At 43.0% G+C, this 19,239-nt stretch overlaps 1 protein-coding gene across 2 annotated transcripts in view; it reads right to left on the bottom strand.

Moving 5' to 3' along the window:
• Positions 1-16,035, bottom strand: part of sh2d3ca (SH2 domain containing 3Ca) — a 53,438-nt gene extending 37,403 nt beyond the window's left edge. The window contains exons 1-3 of one of the 2 annotated variants that reach the window (XM_058617647.1): positions 15,883-16,035; positions 13,870-14,629; positions 10,555-10,594 (exon numbers count right to left, since the gene is read on the bottom strand). In XM_058617647.1, coding sequence (XP_058473630.1) covers positions 10,555-10,594; positions 13,870-14,629; positions 15,883-15,901 — 819 coding nt within the window. In that variant the 5' untranslated portion in view covers positions 15,902-16,035. Of the gene's footprint in view, positions 1-10,554; positions 10,595-12,526; positions 12,643-13,869; positions 14,630-15,882 lie in introns of those variants that run through there. The other variant, XM_058617648.1, reaches the window with a different exon arrangement.
• Positions 16,036-19,239: the final 3,204 nt, after the last annotated feature.

The following is a 19,239-nucleotide window of genomic DNA, read 5'->3' as shown; positions in this document are numbered from 1 at the left end:
GGAGAGTGGGAAGCATTAATGGATTAATTAAAAACTATTTTAGAGTGGGGAAGGAGGGAGATTCTTTGTATTTCTGTTCCTGTTGTATTTGTTGAGGCATAAAAACTGACCTTGTCAGGACCAGTAGTCCTTTTTTTTAAGTCTAAAAAACTGGTCCTAATGAGGCAGAACCACATTTCCGAGAAACCAGTTAAGTTAAGGTCTAACATTTGAAGGCTAGGGTTAGGGTTAGGCTCTGTGTGTGTGTACATGTTTTAAATAGGTTGTATAGACCAACTGTCAAACAAACCTATCTTTGTGAGGACATTTTGGCTGGTCCACACAACTTTAACAGGCTTTTTCAAGATTAAGACCTGGTTTTAGTTAGGGTTAGGGTTAAAGGAATACTTTACAGATTTGCATTAGCATTGTATTACTAGAATAGGGGTAGAAATATTTGAAAAACTGTGCTTCCCAACCTCAGTTTCCCCTGAGTTGAGAAATATCTTCGTTCTTTTCTTTGTTGCGTGTCCACCAGTGACACTTGGTCCTGTTAGCGTAACTGTTAGCAAAGATGGCGGACACTGTTTATATTCTGGGAATTAGGTCCCGTCCCCCTACGAGTGGCTCTAAAAAGTATTCCTTAAGGTTATTAATGTTAGAGGCTAGGGAAGGAATTATGTCTATGAGTGTCCGCACAAAGAATGCAAAACCAGCATGTGTGTGTGTGTGTGTGTGTGTGTGTGTGTGTGTGTGTGTTTTGGTGTCTGTCGGTTTAGTAGGTATTTACCGCCACAGAAGTCAAGCAGACAGTTACATTGTCCTGATTTTCTTTGACACACTGTAAGCCCCTTGGTATAACACAGACACACTACACAGCATATGTGTACCTCAGTGTGTGTATGTGTGTGTGTGTGTGTTCATAGTTAGCACACTGCACACACCAGACCAGGGGATTACATGTAATCTCTGCCCACTGATACAGCTGATGAGCAGAGGAGGTCACAAACCACTATCACTGCATCAGCATCATCTTCCCCGCCTGTCACTTGTTTTGGGTTAGAAAAGAGAAAATATGACAGTGAGGGGTTTTCTGTAGTGGAAGCAGTTGCTTTTTTTTTCTGCTGTGGTGGTGACTGACCACTAATGAACACTCATGAAGCAAACCCGAGAGTCTGCAGTCATTAGTGGTGCGGAGACAGCGATGAGACACACTGTGAGTAATTACTCTCATATAGCGTCGTGAAAAACACATCATGTTTTCTATTTAAGTCTATTTTTGTTCTTATGGGGGGAAAAAAAAGTACATTGACGCAGACGTGACAGATGTTAACCTCTGTGTCAAGCATAGGGCACACCTTTAATACTTAGATAACAACTCAAATTAAGTCTAATCTCTTTTTTCCCTGTAATTGGAGACGATGAGGGCTGAACTGTTCAATGGCAATCAGAGATGAACGTTACTCGTGACCTTGATCACTCTCAGTTTTCACACACCAGTGAGGCCTTAATCCTTTTTTTTCGTTGAAGGGAAAAGTAGTCCGTGTGAAACTAAAAGCCTAAATGTTGAAACTAGTGATTACTCCCTGGAGGCAAAGAAAAAGCATCAATATGACATTGAATGTGTGGAGCAACAATAACGATTAAAGCATTACTGGTCTGGACAGCAGACGAAGTGAAGGTAGCATGAGACACAGCGTTGTGTTTGTCAGGCTGTGTTTAATTAGAATAGATCAGCTCATCGATGCTGGTCTAACATCTCTCTTGTTGGTAAACAAACCCAACTTGCACAAAGTCTAATTCTCTTCTTTTTCACTCTAGATAAGCTCCCAAAACTGTTGAGCGAGATCTAATTAATTTACCCCCCCCAACACACACACACTACAACAACAACCACCATGCTGGAACCCCCACAGCAGATTTAATTTAAAACTCTTAACTCAATATAAACAAAAGCAGAGGCCGAGGACACAGACTACCTCTGTCTGCAGGATGGGGATTTGTTTTAAATAACAACAAAACAAGATGAAGACACACACATACACATACACACACACACACACACACACACACACACTGTGTCAGCCAGTCGTCACAGTGATGAGATGTCCTAGCTCCCTGAGACAGGGTGGGACATGTCAACACACTTCACATCCGGATTACTGTCTTGGGAACGCATCGCAAACACAACTGTCCGGCTTTCCTGTTTAACGTAAAGCAAAGCCATAATTACAACGGCACAGTCTGCTTTGATGGAAGAGGAGAGGAGAGGAGAGGAGAGGAGAGACGAGGAGAGGAGAGGAGAGAGGAAGCATGCTCCTTCAGTCCAGTCGTATCATTACCCCGGGCAAAAATATCCTTTGGTTCTTCATAGTCTACTATTTCTTATGATCTCATTTATCAACCAATGCCCTTTATGCGTCCTCTTCTTTTATCACGGTCATGTGAAAGATTTGACACACCCCCTTTGATGACACAGTAAACTAAAACTTTTTTTTTTTTTTTTAAAACAACCCCCGTGTGGATAAAGACACTAAACCTGATGGAAGCTGAACTTTGTTGGTCCCTTAAATGCTGACATTTTTCCCCGAGGGTAACGCACACAACGCACACAAAAATAAAATACACTCTGGGTGTCATTTTGTCAAAAAGGTCGGATATTGTGTTTCCAGCAGCGCACCGGAATTAGACCAAAGTTAAACTGATACTGTGGGACACTGTACGCCTCCCTCTACTGTACCCATTACACACTTTCACCTCACCCTCACACACACACACACACACACACAATCACACAATCACACATGTCACTTAAAACCCTCTCCACTTCCTCTATAAATAAACAGACTGTGATTTCCACGCCGTGCATCCGACACTCGAGTTGTGTTCAGCCTCTATGAGATCATCTGTCTACCAGCCGAGAACATCCACGCACACACACACAGACCTACACACACACGTGCACACACGAATGCACCAAATACATGGAGCACACATATGCCGTGTGATGACATATATCAAGCACTAGAAGCCATGTGTGTGTGTGTGTGAGACACTCCCGTGTCTGTGCATCTCCACACATAAACAAACAAACAAACACACTGATGCTCACTCACCTGCACTTGCATGAAGGATCCCCGGTAGAAGCAGCATGCTGCAGCCGACAGAGCACTCCACAGACTACACCGCTCCGTCATGGTAGGAACACACCTTTCCTCTGATACCGTTCCCTTTTGCACTTCTTCTCCCGTCCTCTTCCCCCTTTTCTCTCTCTCTACCCCACCCAGGGTGTCCAATCTGAAACCCCAGCTCCCTGGACTCGGGCTTGTCCCACCGCTGCCTCCACTGCCTCGCTGCCTGCCTGCCTGCCTGCCTGCCTGCCTAACAGCCCGTCAACATAGTACCATCACTCCCCAAAAAAAAACCACCAGGCTTCGAGCACAACCGCAAACACCAGCGAGCAGCTGCTGGTACCACATCTGCAATTGGCCCACGAGCGAGTCGCTAACAGCTGGTGCTGATAGAAGTGAGTGATATTACAGCTCCTGACATCTCCACTGCTTCTGCCCTGCACCGGCTTCTCTCGCTTTCTGCTTCCTCTCACTGCACTTGCTGCACTTCACGCGGCTGCTAGGGATTACCTCATTGCTTGCTGATGAAAGGAGAGTGGGTGGGGGGAGGGCGGACCAAAGGGAGAGCGAGGGTGGGAGGGATGGATGGATGGAGGGAGGGAGGGAGAGGGAGGGGGGGGGGTTGAATACTAGAAGGCACAAGCAAAAGAGGAGTGCTGTCGAATTTGCAGGCAGAAAACCCCACCCACCCAACTACCCCGACGACCCCCGCCTCAGCACAGAGACAATGCTGACGCGGGTGGGGGGACATGGAGGGAATGTGAAACAGGAACAAAGTGAAGTAAAAGATGGTAAAGATGGGAGGGGGAGGGGGGGGGAGAGAAGAGAGGGGGGGGGGGGAATCATTAAAAGATGAAATGATGAATGAAGATGTGAGCAGAGGAAGAATGCAGCCTCCCAGAGGAATCCAAGCTTCCCTTTGCCAAAAAAAAAGGACCCAACTGGGATCAACCCCCCCGAAACACACACACACACACATTTAACACCTTTAATTCCACACCCACATGTCGACACATACACACCACTATGTATTAGACAACACTGAATATTTGTGTGTGTGCAATATAATGATGTGTCTCTAAAAATGTGTGCAGTCTGCAGCGAGACAGCTCATTATAAGCTGAAACACACGGGCAGGTGTTTCAAGGATAACACGGTATGATTTTCACTGGCCCATTTCACACACACAAACACACACACACACGCACACACACACACACACACACACACATACACACACAGGCAAGGAGGTTTCAGGACGGGAGGGGCTCCGTCTCCAGAGGCCTAGGTGAGTGACATCACTGAGGACGCCTCACCATGGCAACACAGTGAGAACCTTGACAGCATCCAAAATTCTGACACTGCATTTAGTTCGGTCTGCACCACTGCAGGGAAGCGTTGTGTGAAAGAGAGGCAATGAAGGAGAAGTAGGTAAACAAAAAAAGAAAGAGATAAGAAAGAAACACCGGTTTGTGAACATATTGTATGATACTGTTTTCTTACACTTTGTTTTGGAGGTCACACACACACAGACACACAGACACACACACACACACACACATGAGTCCAGTAATCACTCTGCCTCTTGAACGCATGCGATTGAGGCAAAGAAAAGAGGGGGGGGGGGGGCGTCAGATAAGAAGCTACAAGATATAGGATAGATTCATTAACTGCAGTGTCTCCTCTTAATGTAATCTCAAACAATCCAGCACTGGATTAGACAGATTACACAGTGGGGGCAAAAATAATCTCCATAAGAGAGGGTGTGTGTGTGTGTGTGTGTGTGTGTGTGGGGGGGGGGTGCCCTGTGCTTTCATTCCCTCCATCTTTTCTGTAATAGCATGCCAAAACAATCAAAACATCCAGCGTATTACATTTGTCTGCCACACCACACACGCAATGCGCAACTCACACTGTGGGGAAAACACATGACCTCAGCAACAACGCATACTTCATTCTTCTGTGTGTTTTAATCACATATCTGTCCGCGCGACAGGCTTTGAACTTGGCAGGTGACTTGCTAAGTGAAGCCAGTCTGTCGACGCTGTTTGGAGAAGAAATATGAAAAGGTATCGGCGGGAAATGTGACAGATATATCGCTGGAAGAGGCGCCGTCACGCCTCTCACACGAACCCACAAACTCAAATATACACATGAAACAACGGGTACTGCACTGACAGATTTCTTCCCGCTTTCCCACCTTTAAAACATGCATTTGCAGAAGTGTTGTGTATCGTGACAAATGTGTGTTTCCACATCTCGTTTTGCATCTTCAAATATTGTTTAGTTTGAATCAAACCGGTGTTAAATCGCTGCTGTGTGCATGCCGTGATGTAAAGAGAAAAACACACACACACACACACACACACACACTGCAACTTAAATTTGAAAAAAGCAAAGCAACGTCAGTGGCTAACTGTGCTCGAAAAACAAGCAAAAATAAATTGCAGCTAGCGCAGCGACTACAGTGCAAACTGTTGAGCTCACAAATTTTTATCATGGAGATAAATGAGGCAGTTTATCCAACAACGTAGCGTTGGACATCTCATCAAGCTCTAACCTTCACTGGCCCACATTATTTAAGGCGCTTTAGTGTAATGTAATAGCCTGAACTCTCCGCGGACACAGGTTGAAAGACAAATGGATGTAAGTTATGTCTCGTTTTGTGCCGTTGGGAAGACTAAAGAGGGACTCCCTCTCCCTTGCGTGTCTTGTACACTTCATTACACTCCACCATCCTTCTTTCTTCTCCTCCTCTTGCCTTGTCCTTACTTTGTATCCACGACGACTTGAATCTCTTTTCGATTTCTGTCTCTGCATTTACAAGTGCTTCCAGGAGAAACATCTGTACTGGTTCTTACATTACTCCCTCCCTTTATGTCGCCTGTGTCTACTTGTCTTACATTCATTCACTGAATTCACTTTTTCAGGATTCCCGTATCCCCCTAACCACCTCTTCCCTTGCTCTGCCGATGCCAACCCTTTCTTATCACAGTGCTCCTCTCCTCATCTCTCCCTCCTCCTTATCCCATCCTCTCATCACTAGCCTAACCTCCTCCTCCTCCTCCTCCTCTCACCGAAACTCTCGTTACCTCTCTTTATCTCCTCCGTCCTCCATCTCTCTTCCATGACCGTCCCTCCAGGTTCCCCTCCCTCCGATTCTCTAACTCTACATCTCCTCCCCTGCTTGGTCTTTAGTTATATATTAATTAGTAAGGCCCCATCCCGCAGGCTGATAGGGAGCACAATGGAGAATCCCTGCAATGCCTGCAAGCCTCCCACTAATGAAAGGAGTGTGTGTGTGTGTGCGCTTGTACTTGTTATCTCTTCAGGACCTTTTCCTGGCATCATCTCTGACCTTGTCATGACCAGCGGTTGTCATAGAGACTAAAATGTGGTCGTAATGAGGCAGAGCCTTATTTCTGAGGAACTGAGATTTAAACTGTGGTTAAGTTAAGGTTACGGCTAAGGTTAAGAATCAGGCATTAGGCTGTGCACATTCACAGAAGTCAAAGTGAGTCCTTAAAAGGGCAGCTGTGTGTGTATGTGTGTGTGTGTGTGTGTGTGAGAGATGAAGAGAGCCTCACTGAGGGCAGATGAAGATTCTGTGTGCACACTTATGAGTGTCTGTGTCTGAACACATGCACACACGTCTGAAACAAAGACTGGGCTCCGCCGGGGATTTCGGGGACACACAGCTAATGATGTGTGTGTGTCTGATTGTCATCAGTGTGTTTGCACAGGGCGGACCCTTCGCTCAAACTGGTGAGTCCGTATCGAACCATCACATAATGTGGTTCAAACAAAGCCTTCTTGTTTTGAAACATGGGCTTTGAGCACGAGGCCTGCTGGGAACTCTGTAGACAAATAAATAATTTGCCCTGTTGCTTTTTATCCCCTTAAAGTGACTGTAATCTCACAAACACACGTCTTTCACATGAATGAAGTGTGTGTGTGATGCCGTCGCGGTGGATCAATGTGTCATTATTCTGCGCTTTATTCTACGCCGACCTTGAACAACAGAAGACTACAAAAGCTTCACGAGACTCTCAGATGTCTTGATTCAACTCACTGTTTTGTTTGTTTTAATGACAATACACAGTTTATTTTTGGGGTATTTTGGACGTGGTAGTCAGTTTCAGGGACGCAATCCCCGCACTCTAAATCATAATAACATAGGTGACTGCACGACGACACACTTTAAGTTGAAAATCATACTGAAAAAAGGCCTTTGTCAGCGTTTTTCCCGCCAGCGCATGAGGCACTTACGTGATTTTGTCAATAAAGTCTGATCTTAAGGTGAAGATTTACATATGGCATTTATGAAAGCGTAAAAGATATATAGTGCTCACTGGGAGCCCTTTTCCATTTGGTGACCTAAATAAAGTGCATTCATGCGATCATTCAAAATGACAACCGCCCTTAAGTAAGTTAGTGACTGTGTACGGTGACGGGCTGTCTGCAAATCTGAGGAACTACGACTATGAAGACTTTCCTGGGCTCTGTCCTATGCCTGACAGTTAACACCCGCCCCCCCCCATCTCAGGAGCACCACACTAATTCAGTCTACTGTAATAGAAGCACACGCGTGTGTGTGTGTGTGTAGCCACAGGGGGAACTGCCTTAATGTAATCAGGTGGAACACAGATATACAGATTTTGGAAAATCCAAACCATTTACATAATCAAACATGCAGTAATGCTGATGCACAGCTGAGGCCCTTCACACACACACACACACACACACACACACACACACACACACACACACACACACACACACACACACACACAGCACCAGACATATGTTAATAAAGAGGATATGAGCCGCCTCCTCCCTCCTGCTGCCCCTCCCATCAAATCCCAACACCAGACCACTAAATAAGACGGGAGACAAAGCACAGGGCCGGGCTGTACACGCCACGTTCACACCATATAGTTCACAACCAACTTCACATTTAGACTCAATGAAGTTTATTTTTTACCACAAAAACACAAACAGTGGACGGTGCTTGACCAACCGCGGCCCCTCATTAAAAATAAATGACGATGGATATTTGATGATAAAGCCGGACAGAATTGCTTCTAATGGAATGTTAGTTTTGACTAAATCTGTTTGTTTTTTTTAAAGTTTAATGTACGATACTCCTCTGTGTGGCATGTGGCATGTGCACGTTGGACATGTGATGAACCGAAGGAAGCCGTCTCCCGTTATGACAGTGAACACCGAGTCCTGATTTAAACATCAGCTGTCATAAATGTTTCAGGGCAGTGGAATGGGACAGGCGACGGGGTTGGCAGCCTTTCAAGGAGCGGGTGGGGCGGCGGGTGGTGTGCGTGAGAAATGGAGCGATGAAAAGGAGAAAATAATTCAATTTGGGGACAAAACATGAGCGGGATTTGTAAAGCAAACATTCAAAATGTCCACTGCCAAACATGGAGTGACGTGACCGAGAGAAAGTCCCACTTATAGCAATAACGAGCACGCGACATGCCTCCTTGTATGTGCCCATGTCATAAACTACTTCCTTTTTTTATATGAACAGTAACCATAGCTCTTCTTTGTTGTTTTTTTATTGTTTTTTTAATAACAGACTTGAACCACCTTGTTATTGGGTTTAAAGACGGCATCAATAAAAAATATATAGCACATCTTTTTAGAAATCCCAGCATTAACCTTCAGGACATTCAGGGAGCCGCTTTCATTTTGGGAGGCAATTACCCAAAAAAACAAAACCAAAAAAAAAACGCAGTTGTTTATGCCCTGGGTCTTCTCACTAAATTACCCCGCTGGCTGAATGCTATTAAAGTTTTGTTTCCATCAATAAAACCCAGCTTATATTTGTAATTATAGGATCTTCCATTTGGATCCAAACTCTTTGTTTCAATCCGTGAGTTGGGTGCATTTGTTTTACAAAGGAAAACACAGCTGAGGGTCAGAGGAGATGGCTTTTACCTCCACTCCTGTGATGTATAATCAATAGAAAACAGATCCCTAGAGATCTCAGCTTCTCTTCACTACTTGCTTCTCCCTTTCTTTGTTTTTCCAGCCTCACTTTCTTGTCGCCTGCGCTCAAACTTTTAAAGCCAACGTTTGAACATCTGTCTTTGTAGTGCACACGCCGCACGGTCCTTATCATCTTCATACACATGCACATCCAAGGTCATGAAAGAGCTTCACATGCTCCCACTCTGAGCTTCCAGGAAGCTCGAGTATGTGCCGCCACCTACTGGCTGCAGCAGCAGAGGCGGCCTGACATAAGCTCTGCTCCTTTTTCTCAGTTCAACTACCTAAATGGCAGAGTGAATTAGGCAAAATGCAGAGTGAGCCTTCTGAAAAGAGTATAAATGTGTCAGATGAAGGACCAATAATACGCCGCAATTACATTTGAGAGCTCACATTTAAAAAAAACAACAAATTAAATAACATGAGAGAAAGGGAGGAAATCCAAACTGTATTGCTCATTTAGGCTTTAAATGACAACTCATATTTCAAATGAGGTGTTTAACACGAGTGCATGTGTGTGCGAAATTTTAACGACGACGGGAAAAAAAAGGGCTGAGAAGTTTGTCGGAATGTAATTCGTTGCCAATAATTCTATTCTTACTTTAATCAGTGTTAATGAAGCAGCAGCAATGAGAATTTGCTGCTGACAGTTCAAATTTAGGGATTCGATTATAACACTGTCAGATTTGATCTTCATCGTGGAACATTTCACAAATGTGGGATGTTTAGAACGAATAAAAATAACCATTGCTGGTTTATGTGGATGTTAGGAGGCTGGCCACACGGTTGGTATAGCGGTTAACACTCTTGCCTTTGCAGGGTTTGAGCCCTGGTCAGAACAAGGGGCCTTTCTGCATAGAGTTTGCATGTTCACCCCATGTGCGCATGTGCGCAACTAACGATTATTTTCATAATCGATTCATCTGTCGATTCTTTTCTCGATGAATCGTTTGGTCCATAAAATATCAGAAAACCTTAAAAAATGTTGATCGGTGTTCGTCAAACCTGGAAAAGGATGATGTTCTCAAATGTCTTGTTTTGTCCACAAAACAAAATGATTCACTTTTAACGATTTATTTGTTATCCAGAGCAAAGAAATGAAGAAAATACTCACATTTCAGAAGCTTAAACAATCGGAAATCTTGTTTTAATCAAACCGATTCATCGATTATTAAAATAGTTGTCGATTCATTTAGTAATCGATTAATTGTTTCAAATCTAGTTTTCTGCAGGTTCTCCGGCTTCCTCCCACAGTCCAAAAACATGCAATATGAGGATTAGGTTAAATTGGACACGCTAAATTGACCGTAGGTGTGAGGTTGTCCAGGGTGTACCCCGCCGATCGCCAGATTTCCAGAGAAAATGATTCAATATGCAATATAAACACACACACACAGTGGATGAGAGCATAACACACATGAAGAAAAGGCCCACTCACCTGAACATATTCAGCCTGGCTCTCTGTTGGCTCCATGTGGCTGAAGAGACACAAAAAAAGAAAAATAGTAATATATAAAAGATGAAACAGATCAGCGATGTAATAACATGGAAAAAAGACTGTAAATCTCTGTGGGGGTGAAAAAAAAGTGTACGCACACATTATTGTCTTTGATCTGGTCTTGTAACAGGTGTAGTACATGTTACAGCAAACACAGAAAAAACATGCCTGTATTCCCATGACCCACTTCTCCAGTGGGGTAAACTGGTGTTGCAGTGCAGCTTCATGGAAAATGGACAGATAACAAACCCCACTGCGCATCTAAGGTTGCTGAATACGGAGCTACATGCGTGGCCTCTCAAATCTCCCGGGCGCCATCATTTGCACATTTACACTCACTATAGAGCCAGATCATGTTACAAAAACCCTGTTGTGTGCTGCAGTGTTGGGTGAGGGGGGGGGGGGCGCAGTGTGGTTAATGCCGTGCAGCTCTGTGATATGGCCCGAGCGTGAGTTAAAGGGGTAATTACGCTCTCAGACATGTTTTAAGATCAATCAGCACTGCTCCCAGTGGCAAAGTGGGTCTCACAAGGCCCAGAGCAAAGCTGAGTTACACATGACCACATGGAGGCCAGATCAAAGGGTCCCATCACGGCACTGGGCTCGGGAATGTTAATAGGTCCCACGGCAGAGCAGAGCAGAGCAGAGCAGCTCCGCATTACCCTCCCAGAATGCTCTTGGTGCTGGCTCAGCTCCGTATGAATGTAAAGTATAATTCAAAGTGATGATAGCATCAGTATTCATGAAAATAGAACGTGACTCAGCTGAAAATATAATAACAGGCCAATCGTGCATGAGGCCTTGAAAGCAAACACCTCACATGCAGAAGGATGTGAAAGATCTGGTGAATACATATCCTGATGATAGAGGAGTGACGTTAAGATATACAGCGCAATATACTGGGATAAGAAGGCACTACACACAATTATTCCCCAGAAATAGTCTTTGTACAGACAATAAACTGTTTTCTTTGACTAATCAAGGGACTGGAAGGAGCAGGAGAGAGTCAACAAACCTGGAAACTTGCTGCCATTTAGTGGTCAGAGGCTTAAATATGACAGAAAATGGAAATATTTAACTTGACATGCCGCATGTTTACGTCCTGGAACGTTTTGAAGTGGGATCACTGTTTGACACAATGAATAAGTTGAATTTTCTGCATTTACACCTCATGCTTTTCACATCATTGTGTGAGCCGCGTGCACTTGCATTGAATCAGTAACAATTTGTTTCAGTAAAACCGCCGATGCTAATCTTACGTAGGGAAAAGTTAAAGAAGGGAAAGTTGGGTTTATAGCTCATCGCCCATATTTCGGGAGTGCTTGGCCAAATATCGATAACTATGGGAATGTTCTTCCCTGTGTCCAACAGTAGAGGTCATTTAGTCTCTTCTGTGGTAGAATGAACATAATGCAATGTTCTTTACCAAGCAAAATAAATATATAAACATTACAACAGAGGGCACCAGCATAGAAATCAAGGAGGGGACAGCTTATTTAGCCTATTAATGCAGTAATGAATCATATCAGCAGATATTGGAGTGTTTATCTGATAATAATAATACATTTTAAAGCCAATATCAATACTAAATATTAAAAAAAATTACCTGACAGGAATAAAGGAGAAGCTTTATCTGTACTGCTTAGCTTTATGTCAAATAAAAGATGTGAAAAATGTACTAATTATTGTCAAATTAGCTGTCAGTTAATGTTCTATCATGGTTGATCTAGTCCTTCACATTCAATAATAGATGAAAACGTTCAAATTTGAATCAATCAATCATCAACAACGGCCGCTGACAGTGTCTGTCACCAACCTCTCAGAGATGAAATGACCTGTGGACAACATGTGCTCTTCTCTTCTTCTTTCTGCTTCATTCACAAAAGAAACGCCTCAATGTTTGAAAACTCACCATTGGCCACAAACACCAGCAGCACTTTCTGTCTGAGACTGGAGCACCTGAGGAGGCTGATCCAGAAAACACTCCAAACAACCGAGGAACAACCGAGGAACAACCGAGGAACAAGAGCTGAGACCAACTGAACTGAACTAAAGACACAAGGTCCTGTCCACTGTGTGTCCACACACACACTTCCCTCCTACTGTATACAGCTGGATTTCCCACGCTCCCTGCGGTGACCTATAGTGGGCCGATGCTCACACACACACACACACGAGTCCACTCCACGCATGTCAGCACGCACCATCATTTACAAATCTCTCTGTAACACGATACACGCACTCTGAGTTCATGCGTGGAATACTGGAGCCTTTGGCATGTCATGGGAAAACAGCGCAGAAATGCAGGAGGAGGAGGAAGAGGAGGAGGAGGAGGGGGAGGTGTCCTTTCAGGGGTTTATGTCCCCATTAAACTCCCTAAGACACTTCACACTGTGTGGACACTTTGTTTAGACAATAACACACACACATAACAGTCAACAGAAGCTTCTCTCTGTGGATACATGGATACAAAATCTGGGGAAAAGCAACATAACGACATGTTCTTTTTTTTTTATCAATAAAAGAAAGAAATCCACTCTCGTGCAATGAATCTTTTCTCACCTCAAACCAGCCGACGGAGACAAGTCCAACACGAGACTACGTCAACTTTGAACTGTGAAGTGCTTGTTCACGGTCCATTATCTACTTCAAAGAGTGAGAACAGCACAACTGCGCCCCCTAGCTGCAGGCAAAGAGCATGGCCGGAATGAAGTGTTGGGTAGGCCTGGGGCAAAATGAGCTATAGGCCCCAGTTATAACAGTCTGACAGCAATGTGAGGTTTTCTTTTCATGCTGGAGTAAAATACCACTTTATTCTCCACATGAGGGTCACAAGGGGGCGCTGGTGCAAATCCCCACTGACACAGGACCAAAAGCAAGTGGGAGTGTCCAATTTTGCCCAATCACCAAATCGGTGTGTTTTTTTGGACAGTGAAATAATAAAAGTAATAATAATAATAATATAAAATGGATGAAATAGACCTTCACATGCCACTTAAAGGTCCAGAGTGTCATATTCAACAGGATTTACTGGCAGGAACTGAATATACTACACATGATGAAGAAAACCAGCATCCTTTCTGACATGCAACTCAGAACACTGTGGTTCCCTGACACACTTAGAGACACACTTAGCTTGTTACAGTATTCAGTCTCACTGTTAGAGTTCGGACTTTCTAATCTAATCTAAACTTCCACAACCAGTGGTGTCTTCATAAGAAGATTGACTACTGGAAAAGAAACAACCTAAATCACCTGTGAGTGCTGTTGGACTCTTGTTCTCCCTCTTCTGCTCCTTCAGTCGCTTCCGTTTTGTCCGAGGTTGTTTCAGACTCCAGCTCATCATGCTCGTGAGTCCTGGTCTGCTCCTTCCTCTGGCTGAGTGGAAGTGATGAATTCTTTAAGTCTGCATGTCCCTGTGTGGTTTCTTGGAGTGTCGCGCTTGGGCCACAAGATGGCGACACATCCTCACAGACGACTGTGGGTCCAGAGAAGCTGGGACTGGTTTCCTCTGCAGGTTCAGGCTGCAGCTTGAGGTCAGTGAAAGGTTTTCGACTGAGATCGGGGTCAGAGTTCCCTGCCGCTTTGTGCCGAGAGAGGTTGGAGGAGAGGGCGTTGCTTCTCAGAGGATCGCGGTCTTTGTCTCCTGCAGGTCGCTGGCTCTGACATCTCCTGATGCTCTTGTCTTTGCTCTTCTTGTTGCTGCTGCTGCTGCTGCTGCTGCTGCTGGGGCCTCCACCTTCTGCGGCCTTACCTTTATTGCCTTTGTCCTTCTTCTTCCACAGGAGCCTCGGCAGGGTGCCCATGTGTGTGTAGTTCTCACTGGAGCGGACATAGCTGGCCGTACGAGGACGCATGGCTCCCATGTCGTCCACTGTCGTCTCCATGGCGACGGCATCACAGTCACTGGCCTCTCCAAGGACACCGCCAGACTTTGGCTGAGTAGACTTTGAGTCAGATTTGTCACTGGAGCGGCGGAAGGAGAGGTTGGCGAGGCTGCCGAACCACTTGAAAGCTGGAGAGAGATTGAAATGAAGAGGGGAGGGAAGGAGTGAATTGAGTGTTTAGAGTTTGCATGATGGTAATTATTCGTATGCTGCCTTCCCACGAGACAGTGACTGAGAGAAAAGGAGGAGAGTAAAGTTTCTCACGTCCACATCCAACCAGCATTTCAGTGTCTTTGAGCTCATTGTTTTGCATATTTTCTTTTGACTTTGCTCTCATTTCCTGCTGAAAAACTGCTGATATACAGTTATCAACAAAGTGGAACCTTTATTGTGTCTATAATGAAATGTACAAGTTCTGAAAAATGTTAAATGTTGTGCTTTTAGCTCATTTTCCCACCAAGAATGCAATATACTAATGTTTTGCATAATTTTAGTTGATATTAATGTTGTTATGTTGTGTGTCGAGCCACGCTAAAGAAGGTTTTCTGTAACAACAGACATTAAAGTTTTCTGATTCTGATACTACGACTACTACTAATAATAATGAAAATAAAAAAATAAATAGAGCTAAAACAATGAATCAATTAATTGATTTTTAATAGATTACTTAATTAATCGACAACTATTTTGATAATCGCTTAATCGGTTCAAAGCTTTTTTCATGATTAAAACGAGATTTCTGATTTGTTTAAGCTTCTTTAATGTGAGTATGTTCTTAATTTCTTTGCTCTGGAGAACAAATAAATCATTAAAAGTTATCATTTCGGTTTGTGGACAAAACAAGACATTTGAGAGTATCATCATTTCCAGGTTCGATGAACACCAAGCAACATTTCTTAAGGTTTTCTGATATTTTATGGACCAAACGATTGATTTAGTAATCGAGAAAATCATTGACAGATTAATCATTATGAAAATGATCGTTAGTTGCAACTCTAAAAAATAATAATAATAACAATTTGTTATAACTTGTCAAAGACACTGTGTCACTAGAGATATATAAGCATCAGTTCATTTTCAATGTGTGTGTGTGTGGTTACACTTTATTTTCTGTGTTTTCTGTAGTCCTCGTGTGTGTTTTCTTGGAAACATATAAAGAAAATGTCATTAAATGGCTTTGCAATTTACAAGTTAAATCCTAAATATTACTGAAATAGGATACAGTGATGTACCATATACTATTTGAAACAAGTCTCTCAGAAAGCCTCTTTCATTTTGCATGATTTCATTCTTATACACCCTGACTGAACTGTAAACACATGAACACAGCACTCACTCACTCACTCACACACACACACAAACAAACACACTCAGTACTCACTCAGCTTCCTCATGCTCATCTTGCCTGTTGTGTCTCAAAGATCAGCTGCAGGTGAGGCGAGGGATGGAAAGGATGCAGTGAAAGTGACGAGAGAGAGAAAGAAAGAGAGATAAGTTGGATAACTAAGAGGAAACGTTGGCATGGACCACAGCTCCTCTCTGTGGGCGACACACCGAATGCAGTTTGCACAAGCGAGAGAGGCAACAGTGGGAGACGGGTCGCAGTGACAGTGGCATCTCAGAACGTGACACTTCCTGTGTGAAGCTGCGAGGGCTGATGCTAAGGGGAAATGAACAGAAAAACAGAAAAACTAAATATGGCTTTACTAAAGGGATGAGCGTTTAAAAGAGAAGTGGAAAAAACATGTTTTAGTTCATTTAGACATCGTCTTGTTATTGTATTTGAATTATTCTCTGTCATTCAGCCAATAATAAAACAGAGACAGAATTATCACCATCATGTAACTCCAAAAACTGCATTGTTTGTCAGATCTGATGTCGTGTGCAGTCTGTTAAAACTCAAATGAGTGATGTTTGTTTTTGTGGTGTTTAACAGCCTGGTGTTTCACTTCCTCTTGACTTCTCGGGGCGTGTGTGGTTTCTGCCGAGAGGCTTCTCGTCTTCCTGTCAACGCACACCACGCCAGTACATGTGGTTTTGAAACTGTGAAGCCATGGGGCAAAGTGTTGAAGCCATGTAAATTCAACAAATTCAACACCCATATAATTGTCATCTTCACAGAACAAGAAGGACTCGGTGCTAATTTTCTTCTATTTTCCACACAAAGATCACCTGTAGACAACATCTCAGACCTCCTCACTCTTTCATCAGCATTGATTCTGGTTTTACTCAACATAACTGAAAACAGCTCCTAAATCCAGGGACAAAAGGCCTTTTATATTCTCAGCCACAACAATTGTCATGATCTCCTAACAGGTTAACACCCCTGCAGTCACCAAGTGAACGCCTCAGCGTCTTCTCCACTTGAGTTCGAGAGATGCTGATGGAATTGCCTTGAACATCTTCAATGAGGAGTTATTAAGATGCTCATAAGGGCTCATTAGGAAGGCCATGAACTGTTGCCTGTGCTGGAGCCTCCTGATTCATTTGATCTCATCACGCATATGCCACGTAATTGTTCTTCTAGCTTAAGAAATATGGTTGTGTGACGCGGTACAGTCCCATCATGACTCCATTTAAGTGCAGCCATGATGACTGAATTCACGCTCGCTCAATCCAAGCTCAGACACGAAATGTAAAACCAAAGTCGAGTCCATGCCGCGTTACCTCGGGGTGTCTATTTGTTACCTGTCTCTGGCCGTAAACACTGGCCTTGTCAGGACCATGTAGTCCTCATTGTGACCCAAAACCTGGTCTCAATGAAGCAGAACACCATTTCTGCGGGAAGGTGGTCGAAGTTGTGAATCGTGGTGAGGTTCAGGTGAGGCATTAACTGGTTATGACTAAGGTTAGGATTAGCACTGCTGTCCAAATGAGTCAGTGCAGTGTCCTGAGAAGAATAGCTGTGCCAACCTGAGTGTGTGTGTGTGTGTGTGTGTGTGTGTGAAACCACTGCATTCATTTCACCATGATGAAAGACAAGCCTTCAATAATTCAGCTTACCCTCTCCTCCTATGATGACAAATATTGGTCACAATGACCCAAGGCCATGCGGCTATGCACACACACACACACACACACACACACACACACACACACACACACACACACGACTGAAAGCTAAGAGAAGGAAAAATTAACTCCTGATTTACTGTGCATCATCCAGCATTTGTTCATTTCCATGTCATTTTTAAATATATAAAAGACAAGAAAAGAAAAAGAATTACCTTCAGTTGAATTTGCAAAAAAACATCACCACAGCACTTAACGTGGCACTTAAAACGTTACCCTGAGCTGCTTCTCCTTCAATAATGAATGATACATTTATTTGTGGGAAAAAAAATCACATTAATGTTGAATCTGTTGAACATACAGTATGTGCAGTGTGTATGATATACAATTACACAATCTTTGTATCGTCGGATGATTAATGATGACAACTGCAAACTCAACCTGTGGTCTATTTATCTATTTATATATTATTATATCTATCTATCTATCTATTTTAACAGCAAATACAGCAGTTGGCTGCTTTTTTGATCATAATTTATACACTATATTAGTTTATTACTTATTAATGATGCATACAATTATGCTATTTTTACATTCTCATATACAGTTGTTGTTTAATATAAAATTAAATAATAAAAACAGAGACTTGCACGAGGCAACTTTCATAGTTTCTTCCTTCTTCTTCTTATAGGTTTGCTCCTTCAGGTCAACTCTCCCCAACACTTAATCTTTATTTTAAGCTCTCTGTTTTCAGCTGCGTGGACATGTGGCAACCTTGTCTCTACACAAGTATCCTTCACTGATTATTGTATACTGTCCAATAAAAGGAGAAAAAAAAAAACAATAATCGTAAAATAAAGTGTGGAAGTATAGGAAAGAGGGAAAAGGTCAAATTGACAGTATCTCAGGATGAGTTGTCATCAGGTTTTTGGCATTTTTGTCTTGATGCAGCTTCTACTGTCACAACAGAAGGGAGGCAGAGAGCTGAATTATTTGAAGCCTCGTATGTCATTGAGGTGAAATTAAAGCAGCAGCAGCAGCTCGTGAACACGCACACACGTTTATCCTGGCTCACATGGACACATACAAAGACAATCTGACATTTGTGATGAAATGACTGAGCCATTAAGCTCGAGTGAATTATTATCTTTGTTATCAAAATATAATAAATTCAAGGATGATATGGTGTTGTATGTGCACAAATGGAGGCGTCGAGATCTAACATGTCAGATTTTCATACCAAGAACTAGTTTTTGCTACTAGAGATGCAGACACGTTTTATTTGTCGTTGCAACATTTTCTATGTATCATAACAACACACAACATCTATTGTTGGAACAATAACAAATGTCGGATTCCTCTACACTGCAGAGTCTGCACCAAACACCAGAAATACACCAACACAAACAGCACTGCAGTACAAAAGCGTTCAGAGTTAGAGTTAGAGCCTAAAGGTTACAAATAACAAACATAAAAGAATGCTATAGTCAAACATCATTTGTTGTTGTGTCTTTTGAACTATGGGGGGCGACAAAGACAAAGACAAAGACTGTTGGAGAGCAGCCGACTCTCTGAGGATCAAGAAGATAAACATGTCAACAAAAGTAAAACACAAAACACTATTATAATAAGAAATGTTAATGGAACTACTGACATAATCTGTAATCCCTGGAACCAAAGACCTTAGAAACCTTAACATACAAAGATAGTGGATGTAGGGTTACAT

Source organism: Solea solea, chromosome 19, assembly GCF_958295425.1.
Source record: "Solea solea chromosome 19, fSolSol10.1, whole genome shotgun sequence".
In the NCBI taxonomy this organism is placed as follows: domain Eukaryota; kingdom Metazoa; phylum Chordata; class Actinopteri; order Pleuronectiformes; family Soleidae; genus Solea; species Solea solea.
Note: the sequence above shows the minus strand (reverse complement) of the source record. Positions and strands in the feature narration are given on the sequence as shown.